Here is a 13,941-nt window from a genome sequence, read left to right as displayed (position 1 = left end):
TCGTTCGTGTTCTGCAAAATATGCAGCACTCAGCAATTTCACGTCGTTGTTTTGTAGAGGACGGCTAAGAAATGTACAAAGAATTATAACGCACGTGCACGGCCATTGTTTCTATCGTTTTGGTGGCGTTTTCCTTGCCGTTGGCGTAATGATTTGCTTAAGCCTTATGAGGCCCCGCGATCAATCTGGTTCCTGTCGCTACTGTTTGGAGAGCCTGTAACATTTTGAATTTCATTGCGAGGAAAGATCATTCCTCCGATGACCGGATGGTATCAGTGTAACATACAGCTCGGCAAGTCGCTCTCCTTTATTATTAATTCATGGTTCAGCAGTCTTTTTTTCCTGTTGCGCTGCCATAGTTCGAGTTGTTGTTTTCCACCTCTGCACTGAGACCTCTATTATAGCCGGTGCAGTAACATGACGTGGTATAATGCCTCTAGTGTTCTGTCAATAGAAGGTGTCTTTGGTTTACTGAATTGCTGTAAAGTATTGGACCAGAGTCCGGCCAGTAACATTCCTTCCTTTCATTCTAGCTGCCGGCGGTCAGCCCGCTGTTGATTGATTCCACCCCTACAGGCAATCATTTAAGAATGATGGCAATAAACCAATTTAACGATTGGGCCTTAAGCCTGGCTTTCATTAGCGACGCAAGCACAAACGCAAACACAAGAAGTCTTATTTCATAGTGAAAACGGCCTTGACGCAGGCATAAACACAAGCGCAAGCACAAGCACAAGGTTCAAAATTTGTCCTTTTTCTTGTTCTAGAGCTTATGCTTGGGTTTGCGCAGCAACGGGTGAAAACGAAATACCGCTCAGTCATAACACGAGCACAAGGATATATACCACAGGTCGTTGTGTTTGACCAATGAAAACGCTGGATCCAGATTACCTCCGCCTAAACAGTTTTCTAAAATGCCGGAGGGTTCGGATAATTTTGCTTGTGCTTGTGTTTGCGTTGAATTTCGTTTTCACTTGGATCATCCCCATTGCTTGCGCTTGTGCTTGCGCCTGTGCTTTGCGTCGCTAGTGAAAACCAGGCTTTATATTACTGCCGAGTGAGCTAGAGACACTCATGCCAGAAACGATTTTTTAACACAAACTGAAACAGCTTTTACTAAACCAATTTTAACCCTAGTGAGTACATGTATTATTAATCTTAGTTCTAGTTTCAGTAAAGCTTAGTCGCAGTCTTAATTTTTTAGCTTTTATTACTGTATTTAAGGACTTTATGTTTTCTAGACGACCATTCTGAAAACCACCACTAGGTGATTGGAGGCCTCCTGTTAAAATATTAATTTATCATTATTATTATAATGGAAACTCTCTTATGGTGTTGGTTATTTTCTCTGCTAACGAAATTCAAGTTCAAGCTAAAGTTCCTTTTATTTCCACACAGTAACATAAAGATTTGTCAACGAAAACCCACCAGGTTGAAAAGAGTTCTCACACCTGATCTAATATGAAACAGAAACAGGAAATTATCAAGGTATCTCTTGACAGAAAAGATATTTTAAATTTAATTAGCGAACATACATTAGTGGGAAACAAGAGCAGTTAGATCAACTAAAGTAAATGAATAAATCGTGAAATGTAAGTAAGTAAAATAATGGAATTGCATAGGACAAATATTTTATAAATAAGCAGCAAATCACTCCTAGGCATGCTTAGGCTTCAGATGTAGGATGATGTGATAACCTTGGTCCTTTCTCCTGTTGTATTCTTTATGGTCGTTCCTGATCGTGTCAAAGTACCTTCACTCGCTGATTCCAAGTTTATGCAGGCGATAACTTCTCTGTAAGGTGTGCTAGGTTGTGTCATACATGGTGCGTACATTAATTTCAGAAACATATTTTGGTTTTGTCTTGTTGCTATTAAAAGGAGTTCCATCTTCCGCGGCCATTCACCCATCTCATTTAAGTTAACTGGCAGTAGAGCATGGTTGAAGTTGATTTCTCTGTTGCTGTTTCCTTAACAGAGATTTAACTTTAACATGAAAACAAATGCTAGCACAAGTTTGCGCTAAAAAGGTAACAAATTTAACATGTAAAAGAATCTAAAAACACCAGTTCAAACAAACCAAGCCCCATTTCAGCACACTGTAGATGCCTTTCGCGATCTTAGAAATGCTCCTTTCTTATTTACGCATCTTTAAACCTCACAGGAGGTTTTCTTTAGTCCCTGTCAACTCCATATCTTCAGCCTCGCATTTTCCGAGACGTTAATTTCTGATTATCTTAGTATGATATACATATAAGATGGGATTCTAATTAGGAGAGTTTAAGTTTATGGCGACAGTAGTCTGTCGTATATGCATCCAAAAACCAGCGAGGCTCTACATTTAAAGTTACTTCTCGCCAAAAGGTTAAAACTCCGTTTCAAGATGGCGGAATGTAACTAACACATGGCAGTTTTACATCATACTCCTTTTGCCCCGTCAACGAGATTGGATTCTCATAGAGAGAGATGAAGTTTTAGATGTCAGTTATATATCTTGACATTGACACAAAAACTACAGAGGTCCTAAAAAAATTTATTACATGCGGCTAAGGTTACTTAGTTTTTCTATGGATGGCGATCACATTACATTAAATGACCAATATTTGACATCATCCTCCTTTTCACCCGACAAAGAAATAGGATTCTTATGTAGAGAGATGAGGTTCCAGAGAACAGTAGAATGGCCTGGTATTCAGACGAAAACTGGCACAGTCCTAGTTTGAAATTTATTAGACCCCAAAGATTGAACTTCCTTTCAAGATGGCGGAATATAAGTATTACATGGCTGAAGTTTGACATCATACTCCTTCTGACGCGTCAAAGAGATGGGATTCTAAAAATAGAGAAAGTATAAAGGAAATGTGTTTTACATTGTTTTTAGGTATCAGTAAGGGGAAAATTTGCAATTTTGCATAATTTTACTTTTTTAAGCGGTTGGATAAATCTTAAAGTAATCTTTTAGATAAAAAAAACTCCACGAAAAAATCTTATATCTGCCGCTAGTTATTGCGCGAGAAAGATTGTTTTGCATATTAATTACTTAATTGAGAGTTGACAAGTTCTGTCAAATGAATTAATTATCGAGGCAAGAAGTCACATGACATCAAGATCATGCTGAGTTGACACGCGATTCGCGCGCCATAATCAGTGCTGGATGTCTTCGAAGAAGACAGAGCGATCTTGCCCGTTTTCATCGGCTAAAGGAAGGCCAAAGAAGGCGAAAAACACTTTCAACAAAGAGTGAGCCGCTAAATTAGCGGAAAGCGGCAAAGGGTTCGTTTTACAATCAAGAAAAATTGCTGGATGAACGCAACAACGATCGCGATCACGAAGCCAGCGAGCAAGCCGAAATGAGCGCAAGCCGCGCTAAAATACTGTTGCGAGAAACTGTTGAAACAGAGGAGATTGACGAAGAGAAGTGGACGAAATTGACAGGCAGATCGATTGTACAAAATTAGAATCAGCAGTGCAACATTTTTTTTTTCTTACCCAGCTATTGTCATTTCTTCCAGTATCTTTGCCTTTGCATCAACATCAGTCGATGTAGTCCCGTTTACGGCGTCCTCTCCAGCGTTTCCCTTTGTGCGCTTGCATTTTCTCGGGAACCTTCTACGGGCCTTCGGCATGTTAACAGTGACATGGTCATAATTTTGAAGATTAGTCAACCGATACGTAAAATTTCGAACGCTAATATAGTAAATCAAAAGATAATTTCACGTTTACTAACTTTGGAATTCTGACTTCACACATGAAAAAGAGGTTTATTCACTGGTGAATAATTTACCGCGCGCCGTCGCGGAAATTTGTACCTGTTCCATGTTAACTGTCATAGTCCTATTGTTATACAGAAAGTGGATTCCTCTGCGGTGTCTCCCTTGGTGTGATAATCTCATAACACTTGGATCCCGCCGAATTTTATTTTTTCTCTGTTTCTCGAAAGTAAAAAATAGGCGAGTTGTACGTGCATTTCGAGTTCCAGGTCGGCAGCCCCTGGACCAAATTGGCTGAAATTCGGAGAGAATGTTGTCAGAACGAACGCCGACAAAACCGTGTCTGCGAATTCTGATTACTCTTTTCATTAAAAAGTTATGCCTTTTTTTCGCGGGCAGTCCTATTTTTTTCCTTTTTCTAACTTTATCCTCTTGTAAAATAATAACAAACGCATGTGCCAAAAATCTGAGACACGGTTTTTGAGGTCAATGTGTGAAGAAACGGATGCCATGTTAATCGTTTTCTCCGACCTTAATTTAGCGGGCGTATACCTTGATTTATGGGTTCGTGAAGCTTTGTAAATATATTCACATTTTCGAAACACGGTAAATTTTTACCGTTTTAAACAGGTCAGGTCATAATCTGTAGTTATTAAGCTTCCAGTAAATATACGGTTTATATGGGTTTTTGTTAAAGCCACGAACGCTAGAGCGGACCGCGCGCGGATGGTCAAATGGGTTATACTGATGCCTTAAGCGATTTCGCGTGTCAACTTTTTAGCGCCGAAAACTGTGCTTCCTGAAAATTTTGGTTGTGTTGTGTAGCCTGTTCCGTGAAACTCTTACAGAATGTGATTTCGATTCCCTTTATCAGAGCTGACCCAAAAATTGATATCAGACCTCCTCAAGGTGCCGCCCACACTACACTAGAGGAATTTGAAAGCGCAGCTTTAATTCTACGGTTAGGTCTACCGTCCACACTAATCCGTCACGAAAACGGAGCTTTTCGAAAACGCTCTTCAAACCGGAGGAATTTGAAAACGCTGGCTTTTCACTCTCATGTGGACAGAAAACATTTTGAAAACGGAGCTTCTTGAAAGCGACGACCTCAAGATAATCATGAGGTTTTTTTCAAAACAAATCCAATATGACTGGTTATTATTGTTACTGTTTTTAAATTCCTCCGGTGTAGTGTGGACGGAAAACATTTGATGCGTCAGTCAGAGTGAAACCTTCGTTTTCAACTTCCCTATGTCCGCGTAGTGTGCCCAGGGTAGTGAGCCCGGGGCAGTGTGGACGGGGCCTCAGTAATACACATGGCCTGGCTTTCATTTGCGTAAACATTTGAGAAGGGTTTCAAATTCCCCGAGATAGAAATGAGTTTCATTCAAACAGCACCCCCATATCCCAGGAAAGAGTTCCTGGAATTATTTGCCCGGTGGCGCTTCCTGTGCATGCGACCTCTGGGGTCCACGGCAGGTTGACCCCGAAAGAAACATGCGTGACTACACTAACTAACTGCTGATGACATATCTAGAGAGCATGCTTTCACATGTTTTTGGCGTTATTTCCTCAGGTTTGTTTATTCGCTGGCAGGATGTAGACTAGTTGTGAGAGTCTCGAGACATTTTGCAAAAATAGCACAACGAAACTACGTTTAACGTTGAGAGCACAAAGGAAAGAAAAGACTCAAAATAGTCAGACCTCGTCGACCACTCGTCGCTTTCTTGGCGAGCGAGTAAGCTTCGGTGCTTTGCAATTAATTATGGTTTTTCCAGGTTATATGTTATTAATGTAATCAAAATGACTTGTAATTCAAGTAAGAAGACTCAGGAAAGAAGATCAGCTTGTGTCTGTGATGGAAAAAGCATCTGTGTCAACTGATTTCTGGAGGAATTCATTTAACAAGGAGCGAGTGAACGTGCGTGTGTCATCAGCTGACAGAACAAAATACCGCCTTGGCAGCTAATGACACAGGAGATCAGCGGGCTTAATTATACGACGTATTAAAATGCAGGGTACCACAGTTTTGTTTGCGATCATTTTGATAATCAGAGACCTAGAGGTGCACACAAATTAAACAGTCAGTCGGAACTGACCTGAACTGATTGGGTATACGCACCTGAACGCTTCAGCTCCACGAAATCATCAACGTACAAGGCAAAGAAAGACTCGACTGGAATTGTTCGGATCCCATCGATCGCCAATCCATGGAGCCTAAACCAAGGAGTAGCTCAGGAGAAAAGTTCAGGAGAAATAAGGTCAGCGTGGCTTCGGTTGCAAGTCAGAGAGCTGTGCAAGTAGAACTGGATATCGTGCCTGCAGTGGTTTCTACAAGAGGGGTAATTATCTCATTATTACAAGCCTGCTAATTAAGCTTAGTTAGCAGAGAAGAAAGTTGCGTGCTAATTTGATTAACACATTGTCAAGGAGTAATAAGTAAGCTTACGTAATAAATATTCATTTAATTTTTAGAAAGTACAAGATGAAGGAGACAAGTCTAAGAGAAACAAAAGACACTAGCTAAGCACTTCTAGCATGAAAAACGCTAATTTGCTGATCACCCCACAAATACTCTTCAACATATTATAAAGTTCGTGACCAAACTCTGGATTAAGTGGACTCCTTTAGTTAGTTGATTTCACACAAATTGCACACGATCTGACTCCCACTTTTTTCAAAGTTCATCATTCATGTGCTCATATATAAATGAGATCATGCTGGAAGCTGCCCCATAATTTCAATAGCAAGATCAGATCTGGTAGTCATGAAGGTATAAGGATAATCTTTGATTTAACTAATTTAGAGAGGCTTGCAAAGTTCACAGTGTGAAATGTATAAATTAAGTGAATTCGTTGAAACTGGGAGAAGTCAGGCCTTAAATACTTTAATGAAGTTTGGTGATGTTTTGTAACCTCTGCCACTAAAGATGCAAAAATGTTGTAACTCGTTTTATTTTACCTGAACCTGGCTAATAAGTATTCAACTTTTTTTTAAAAGGAAAAAACAAAAAAAAAAACAAAACAAAACAAAACAAACAGAAACAAAAATTCCTAGCAAAGTACAAAACAGTATTTTTGACACACTGGTGGCATTTTACTTAGTGCCTTCCTTTTATTCCACGAAAATTTGGCAAAACAATTAGTTATTATTTTATCTAATAGTTCCAGAGAATGTTATTCCTGTAGATTCCTAGAATCTCTATATCCTCTGACAACAAATTGCTACTGTTGACTTCAATCACAGTCAAGACAGGCGGCAATTTTGTTTAATCTTTGGAGTGACGAAATTACTTCTGAGAGAAGTAATTACTTTTGATCAATTAAGTGTCAAGTTTTCAAGCTTGTTTACACTCATAATGAAAGAGCTAATGTGTCTTGCATAACAAAAACTTAATTAGTTTACAATATGGTTTCTTGTACTAGCTAATTATTATTCTAATGGATAAACTAACTTTTACAGTCAAACCAAGTGAAGTGTACCTCTCAAGATTGCATTAATGAATTGATTATTTGAATACGGAACCTGCTGGTCATTTCAAATAATGCAATAATGAATTGATCAATCGAATATCTTGAACCTGCTAGTCATTGTAAGAATACGGCTAATGGGTTCAATATTCAAAAAATCAGTTCATTATTGCATTCTTGAAACAACTAGTGGGCTCAATTTTCAAATAATCAATTTATTAATGTAATCTTGACGGGTAGACTTCACTTGGTTTGACTGTAATCTGAGTATTAGCTCTGTTAGTACCTTAAAGATGTGTGACAATTAACGCAATTTATACCACCTGGGAATATCTGTGGGGAATACCATAGGTGGCATAGAAATTTTGAATTCCTAGCTTTGGCTCTGTTACAACCAACAGTGCATTAAGTTATAAATGAGGCAAGAAGTTTTAATAAGTTAATGGGTAATTTGCAAACATTTCTCACTGCATTTACCGGTACTTGCATTATGACCACAAGGATTTATATTTGAAGTATACATGTTTAAGGTTGTTCTATGTTTAGCTGAGTGCCATTATAAACTTTTCTTGCTTAAAAGGGGAGGCTTGATAATTGATAATTGTTGAGGTTTTAAGCTGTGGGAGAGTAATTTGAGAGAACTAAAAGTGCATCTGGCCTGGGTTCAAAAGGTGGTCAATGCTTAATCCACTGGATGAATCACTCTCCAGTGCTGGATAGTGATTTATCCGGTGGATAGCGCTATCCAGCCTTCAGACAACTGGGCTTGATCTTTAAAGGTATCCAATTATCATCTTATCCCTGGTTATAGTACATTCATAGTAAAATAATTTGTTCTTTATTTAGTTTTTTTTGTTGATTTTCATGTAATCCTCTATACGTGCTGGATTGTATGCATGTTTATGTTTATGCAAGCTAATTAGCAGCATGGAAATTATATTAGATTTAGGGGAGTAAATGGTTGAGGTCACGTAGGGTTTCTGGAATGTTTTTTCAGGCTTCACTCGAACCCCAGAGATGCCAACCTAAAAAAAACTGAAATCTGGGAGATTGCCAATTTTACTTTCTTGCCCCCCCCCCCCCCCAGTTGAGTCTACGGTCAAATAGGGAAGGGAAAAGGTTATTTCAGGTGTCTCACCCCCTCCCCCCCCCCCCCCGGCCCTCTGTACCAACCCTCTTAAACAGTCAAGCATCCAGTTACAATCCAAGATGGCAGCATTGAAAACCTTTTTTGAGTGTTCTGTTCCAAAATACCACCTGTACTGTAGGCTAATATGAACTCAATTTATTATCACCTGTGTTTTAAAATGTGTCCATAACCTTTTGATTTCCCAGGATGCATTCACCAAAAGTGATTCTCAACAGGATCTGTTGCCTGATGACTTTGAGGTTTCAGTTTGTGACAAGGAAGAAGAGAAGCAAAGAAGGAGGAGGCTCTTCTTCATTCTTCTGGTAGCTGCTATAACTACAGGCCTTCTAGTGCTGGTTGCAACTCTCCCTTTCTTACTCGGTAGGTTATCAGTGGTGGATATTGATTCCTAACAGATTAGTGATGTAATGTTATATTTTTGATTGAGGTGGTTTGAGGAAAAATTCCTTTTTTAGGATCAGGTCGGCAACCACGCAAGAATTTTCTCAATTTGTTCCATGCCTGTTTTGTGAGGCTTGCTTTGCATGATATTTTTTTGGGGCTATTGCTTAACCGCCCTAGTTTTGTTCTTTCGTTCCCTGCCTTTGACTTTAGTTAATTTCAGCGTATATCACAAACATCCCTTGAGTGGAGAAAGAATTGACAACATCAAGAGAGATGTCTCTTATAAGTTTTCCTAGCCTGGCTTGTGTTGTATCTGTAGCTGGAACTTTGACAGTATCTTTTATAGTAAATGGTTTGAACCCAGGAGTATCAATAGTTTGTATAGTGTGATCGTCTGGGTGAGGGTATAAAGTAACCCACCAATGACTGATGACAAACTTTACACGAGTCTTTCAACAGACCAGACTGGTAACATCATTGACTGACAAACACTATTCACTTGACTCTGAAGATGACATCCGCTCAGGTTGTCGAAATGTCAGTCACCAACAACAGTTCTTTTCAGAACTACCCTCACCTGGACGATCACATTACACAAACTAGTATTTTTTATGTTTGTTTATTTTGTTTACCTGTAGGAGGTAAATCTGCAGACTTGGATTCGGAAGATGCTGGAGAGACAGAGAAAGTTACCGGGGAAAAGCTGAAATGTGGATACTTGAATCATTCAATGCCAGACGGTCACCTGGTTTGTACTGGAGAAGATATCAACTCGACATGCTGGACTGTGTGCATTGAGGGCTATGAAAAAGAAAATGCACTAATTGGAAATTTTAAATGTGTAGAAAATGGAGAATGGAATGGAGAGAGGACAATGTGCATTAGAAAAGATTGTGGATCTCTTGATCAGGTTGTAAAGACCTTTAGTTAGAAATATGAAATTCGGAAAAAAAATTACTGACAGTAGTGTGAAATTTTACCATTAAATGTTCAGTCTAAAACTCTGTAAAAAGGTCAACAAATTGTGTGGCATGTATTCATTGAACTAAATTAACTGAGGAACTAACAGATCAAACAAAAAGAAGGGTTCAACAGTCAATACAAACAGGAGTAGTTTTGGACACAATATGAAATTTCAAGTGAATTTGATAATATTAAATTGTGTTCACACATTCTATTAAACATTGCTACGTACTGTTTCATGTATCTTTGCCAAAACAAAAACCTCTTTCTGTATAAGCCAATGAACTATTCAATAACATGTAACAGTGTTTGGTTCTGTGAGGTTGTGTTTGGGTGAAATAGTTTGGGATGAAATATTAGTCTAGGAGTTTGGGAAGCTCATAAGAGAGGAGTTTTAGAGTTGCTCAAGAGGTGGTACAGTGAGGAATCTTCTGTGAATAATCAACACAACACAATACTTATTTATTTCTACAAAACAGCAGTCATTTGAATTAGTGGTGTACTGGACATGTAAAAACTGCTAATAAAATTAAAATCGACTTCATTTGATTATCACAACCTACTCGCAGGAAACCAGCATTAAGAATGGGTAATTATTATTAGGAGAATAAATTCTAGGTGTTTTGTTAATGGCTGAGCACTAGACAGTGTGACTGGTTGGCAATATGATTAATATGTCCAACACCTGTTTTATAAAGTCACCCAATTCAAAAGTTCTTTTCCACCTGTGAAATTAGTTACCTTCTGGATGAAACCCCTGGGATCCAAAGTTAACCTGATATTTTTCTCTAGGTACCAAATTCATCACAGGAATGTACAAGCACAAACTACAGAGACACATGTGAGGTGAATTGTTTTGAGGGATATGAAAAGAACAATGCATCAAGTGGAAGTTATGCTTGTGAGGCTGATGGCAAATGGTACGGAGAGAAAACAGTTTGCATTCCTAAAGACTGTGGAGCTCCACTTCAGGTAAAATTGTATAATATTGTTTGTGAGATAGCTGAGGGGATTTAGGCTCCATTATGAGGTCCAATTCAAGACTTGAGTGCAAAAACCATGCATACCCTATTTATGACCAAAGTGGGCAAAATCACCAAAATCAATACCCTATTTATGACCAAAACGTCTGAAAAACACTACTCTTTGGGGCTACACATACCTATAGAGTCCATATAAGGGAGTACCCCCCCCCCCCCCCTCATCGGTTTATGTACGATGTTCAGCAGATAAGGAAACCATTTTATTTACCAATTTACCTCATTCACATATCTACAGTAGGCACACAAGGATGCAGCTGTATCCCTTCTCGGTTTCACTTTTATTAGTAGTCCCTTTAAACACTTCCGTGAATTAGCTGCCATGCACATCTATTTGAGACATTTTAAGGCCCATTAATATAACTAAATGACATTTGGTTCTAAAATATCTTGCTCTGTAAAAAAATGAGATGTTGAATTTTATGTGTCCTACATATAGTATTTAATCAGTGATTTGTGTCGAATTTTGTGCTTTTTTCGTGCCAGCTTGAGTCACTTGCAATAAAATTGTTTCAATTTCTCTTTTCAGATGCCATTTATGGAATTGCACAACTGCACAGGCACAAAATACAAAGATACTTGTGAAGTGAGGTGTGATGAACACTTTAATAAAACTATCTCTAGTGTACAGTGTGGATCAGATGGCAAGTGGACAAATCTCATTGGAGGTGTGTTTTTTTTTATTGCTTTAAAGAGTACATCATTTGTGATGATTGTCTGTGTAAATTTGATTGGTTTAAGTATTCAATGCAAATTTCACAGTCATTTAACAATATCAAATAAGGATTATCTTTACTACAGTGCCATAAAGTCCTGTGGTGCAGCTCAGACCCCCATGGAACACTGCATTTCAATTAGTCTATCTGTTGTTTTCTTTGTGGCACTGAAATACTGACAGTTTTGAAAGTATTGGCATACTAATTATCTGGACAGCTCATTGTCAACCAGTCGTGCAAATACAGAATAGTGGCTGATTGTGGCTTCAGGAATAGCTTTATGGTACTGTAGCTTTTAGTGAGACTTCTAAATTCCCAGTTTGTTCCTCTAAAACTGATAAAAGATGATGGTTTTTGCCCTTTCAACATGAGAATCCTCTCTCAGGCTAGAGTCACACAAGGGAAGTTAAATTGGTGATCAGCAGATGATATCTCTTGAATCATGACTGTTCTCGCCTGAACAATCATCTAGATGAAACAGAGAGTGACAAAAAGCGATGCTCCACTTCTGAAATTATTTCCTTCTATTTTTTGTTTCAGTTTGTTTCATAAGTGATATCTGTACTATTTGCAACAAAGAGAATGGTTCCTGTGTTCAGCTACCAAACAGCCTGCAGTATTTCTGTCAGTGCAATTTGGGATATGGAGGTAATGGCCGGCACTGTCAACAAGATTCCGATCTGGATGGCTTTCCTGATGTCCTTTTGTCTTGTCCTGAAAAACATTGCAATGTCGACAACTGTCTGTCAATGCCTAACAGTGGGCAAGAAAACAATGATGGAGACCATCTTGGTGACGTGTGCGATGTTGATGATGACAATGACAATGTTACAGATGCTGTTGACAACTGCCAGTTTAATGCCAATCCACTGCAAGAAGACAAAGATAAAGACACCATTGGTGATGCATGTGATAACTGCATCGATATTTTCAATTTAGACCAGGCAGACAGTGATGGTGATGGTGTTGGCAATGCTTGTGAGAATGGAGATCTGGACAATGATGGTGTAGACAAGGGGGACAATTGCCCTCTGGTGCCAAACCCAGGTCAGGAAGACACTGATGGTGATGGTGTGGGTGATGCATGTGATAACTGTGTCAGCGTGTCTAACACTCACCAGAATGATACAGATGAGAATCTTATTGGTGATGCATGCGATGAAAAATCAGATGAAGATCATGATGGCATAAGTGATAGTGAAGACAGCTGTATAGCTGTTCCTAATGGTGACCAGGTGAGCATAAACACATTCATGGAGTCTCCTGTACGGTTCTGCATATTATCTGTGAAGTACCCAGTTTATGAACTGGCTTATCCAGGGGTTTCATTGCATGGGGAGGGCAACTGGTTTTTTTCAGGCAGGCAAAATGCCTAGAACAGAACTTCTTTATAAGAAAAACCTTCCTCTAGATGTTCAAACCAGGTGGGAAAAATCATCATCACAGCTGGTCATTTGCTAGGTCCCTGGCCCTCAATGAACCCCTGACCTTTCAGCCAGTTAACCAGGAAGATTCCCAACTATCCAGTTTGTCAACTTGATTGGCAGGTCGGTCGGTCGGTCGGTCAGTCGGTCGGTCGGTCGGTCGGTTGGTGAGTCTATTCATTTTTAATATGCCTTCAAACACTGGCTGTCCAGAGGACCCCCACACATTCCTCCATTACTTACAAACCTTGTTGGCATTATTACAGGACATAACTGTTAATGAATTGTGATGCTTTAATTTATTGACTGTATCTTAAGTCTACTATTGACATTTACAGCTGAATGGAGATAATGATGAACTTGGAGATGACTGTGATGATGATAAAGATGGAGATAGTGTTTTGAACATAAATGACAACTGTCCCCTTGTTCCTAATCCAGATCAAGTAAGCATGACTTTAACTCTTTTTTTATTTGTTTGTTCCATTGGTGAGAAAATTGTTAATAAACAACTAAAGTATCAGCAGAACAAAAGGTAAAGGTAAAATCTGCATATGAGCCAAGTGGCCCACCAGGCCGGAGCATTTTCCAGTTTCTGTAGCATGAAGCGACTAGGAGTATTTCTACTCTCCCCTGGATGGGATGCTAGTCCATCGCAGGGTTACCCCCAGCATTATGTTCACTAGTACCCATTTATACACCTGGGTGGAGAGAGGCACTGTGAGAGTAAAGTGTCTTGCCCAAGAACACAACACAATGTCCCCGGCCAGGGCTCGAACCCGGAGACGAGTGCACCAATCATGAGGCCACCGAACCTCCCTAGCAGAACAAAGGTAAATTGCAATTCTGGGTAATTTATTTTGACTTTCGCTAACTATCACTCTGTATGTTATAGAACCTATTGTAAATAAACGGAATGGACAGAAGTTCCTTCTTTGTTACTTTGACACCGTGTTTATCACTTGCTTCTCCTGGAGTTTATGTAATGGCTGACTACTGAGATGTTTTTGCGAATACATGGGGGTTGCGTGGATTCAAAAATGAAGAACTGGTTAGGAGTTTTAAGGATAGAGAAAAGGGAACTA

At 39.2% G+C, this 13,941-nt stretch overlaps 1 protein-coding gene across 1 annotated transcript in view; it reads left to right on the top strand.

Annotated features, from left to right (window-relative positions):
- Window positions 1-5,198: 5,198 nt before the first annotated feature.
- The window catches only part of LOC110045487 (thrombospondin-2-like), a 32,954-nt gene continuing 24,211 nt past the window's right edge, over window positions 5,199-13,941 (top strand). Inside the window, exons 1-7 of the mRNA XM_089280261.1 lie at window positions 5,199-6,051; window positions 8,515-8,689; window positions 9,352-9,623; window positions 10,469-10,648; window positions 11,246-11,384; window positions 11,973-12,667; window positions 13,195-13,302. Of these exons, the coding sequence (XP_089136387.1) occupies window positions 5,920-6,051; window positions 8,515-8,689; window positions 9,352-9,623; window positions 10,469-10,648; window positions 11,246-11,384; window positions 11,973-12,667; window positions 13,195-13,302 (1,701 nt within the window). The 5' untranslated portion in view covers window positions 5,199-5,919. The remainder of the gene's footprint in view (window positions 6,052-8,514; window positions 8,690-9,351; window positions 9,624-10,468; window positions 10,649-11,245; window positions 11,385-11,972; window positions 12,668-13,194; window positions 13,303-13,941) is intronic.

Source organism: Orbicella faveolata, unplaced genomic scaffold (genome assembly GCF_042242905.1).
Source record: "Orbicella faveolata isolate gen_17 unplaced genomic scaffold, um_ofav_v1 contig_47, whole genome shotgun sequence".
NCBI lineage: Eukaryota > Metazoa > Cnidaria > Anthozoa > Scleractinia > Merulinidae > Orbicella > Orbicella faveolata.
Note: the sequence above shows the minus strand (reverse complement) of the source record. Positions and strands in the feature narration are given on the sequence as shown.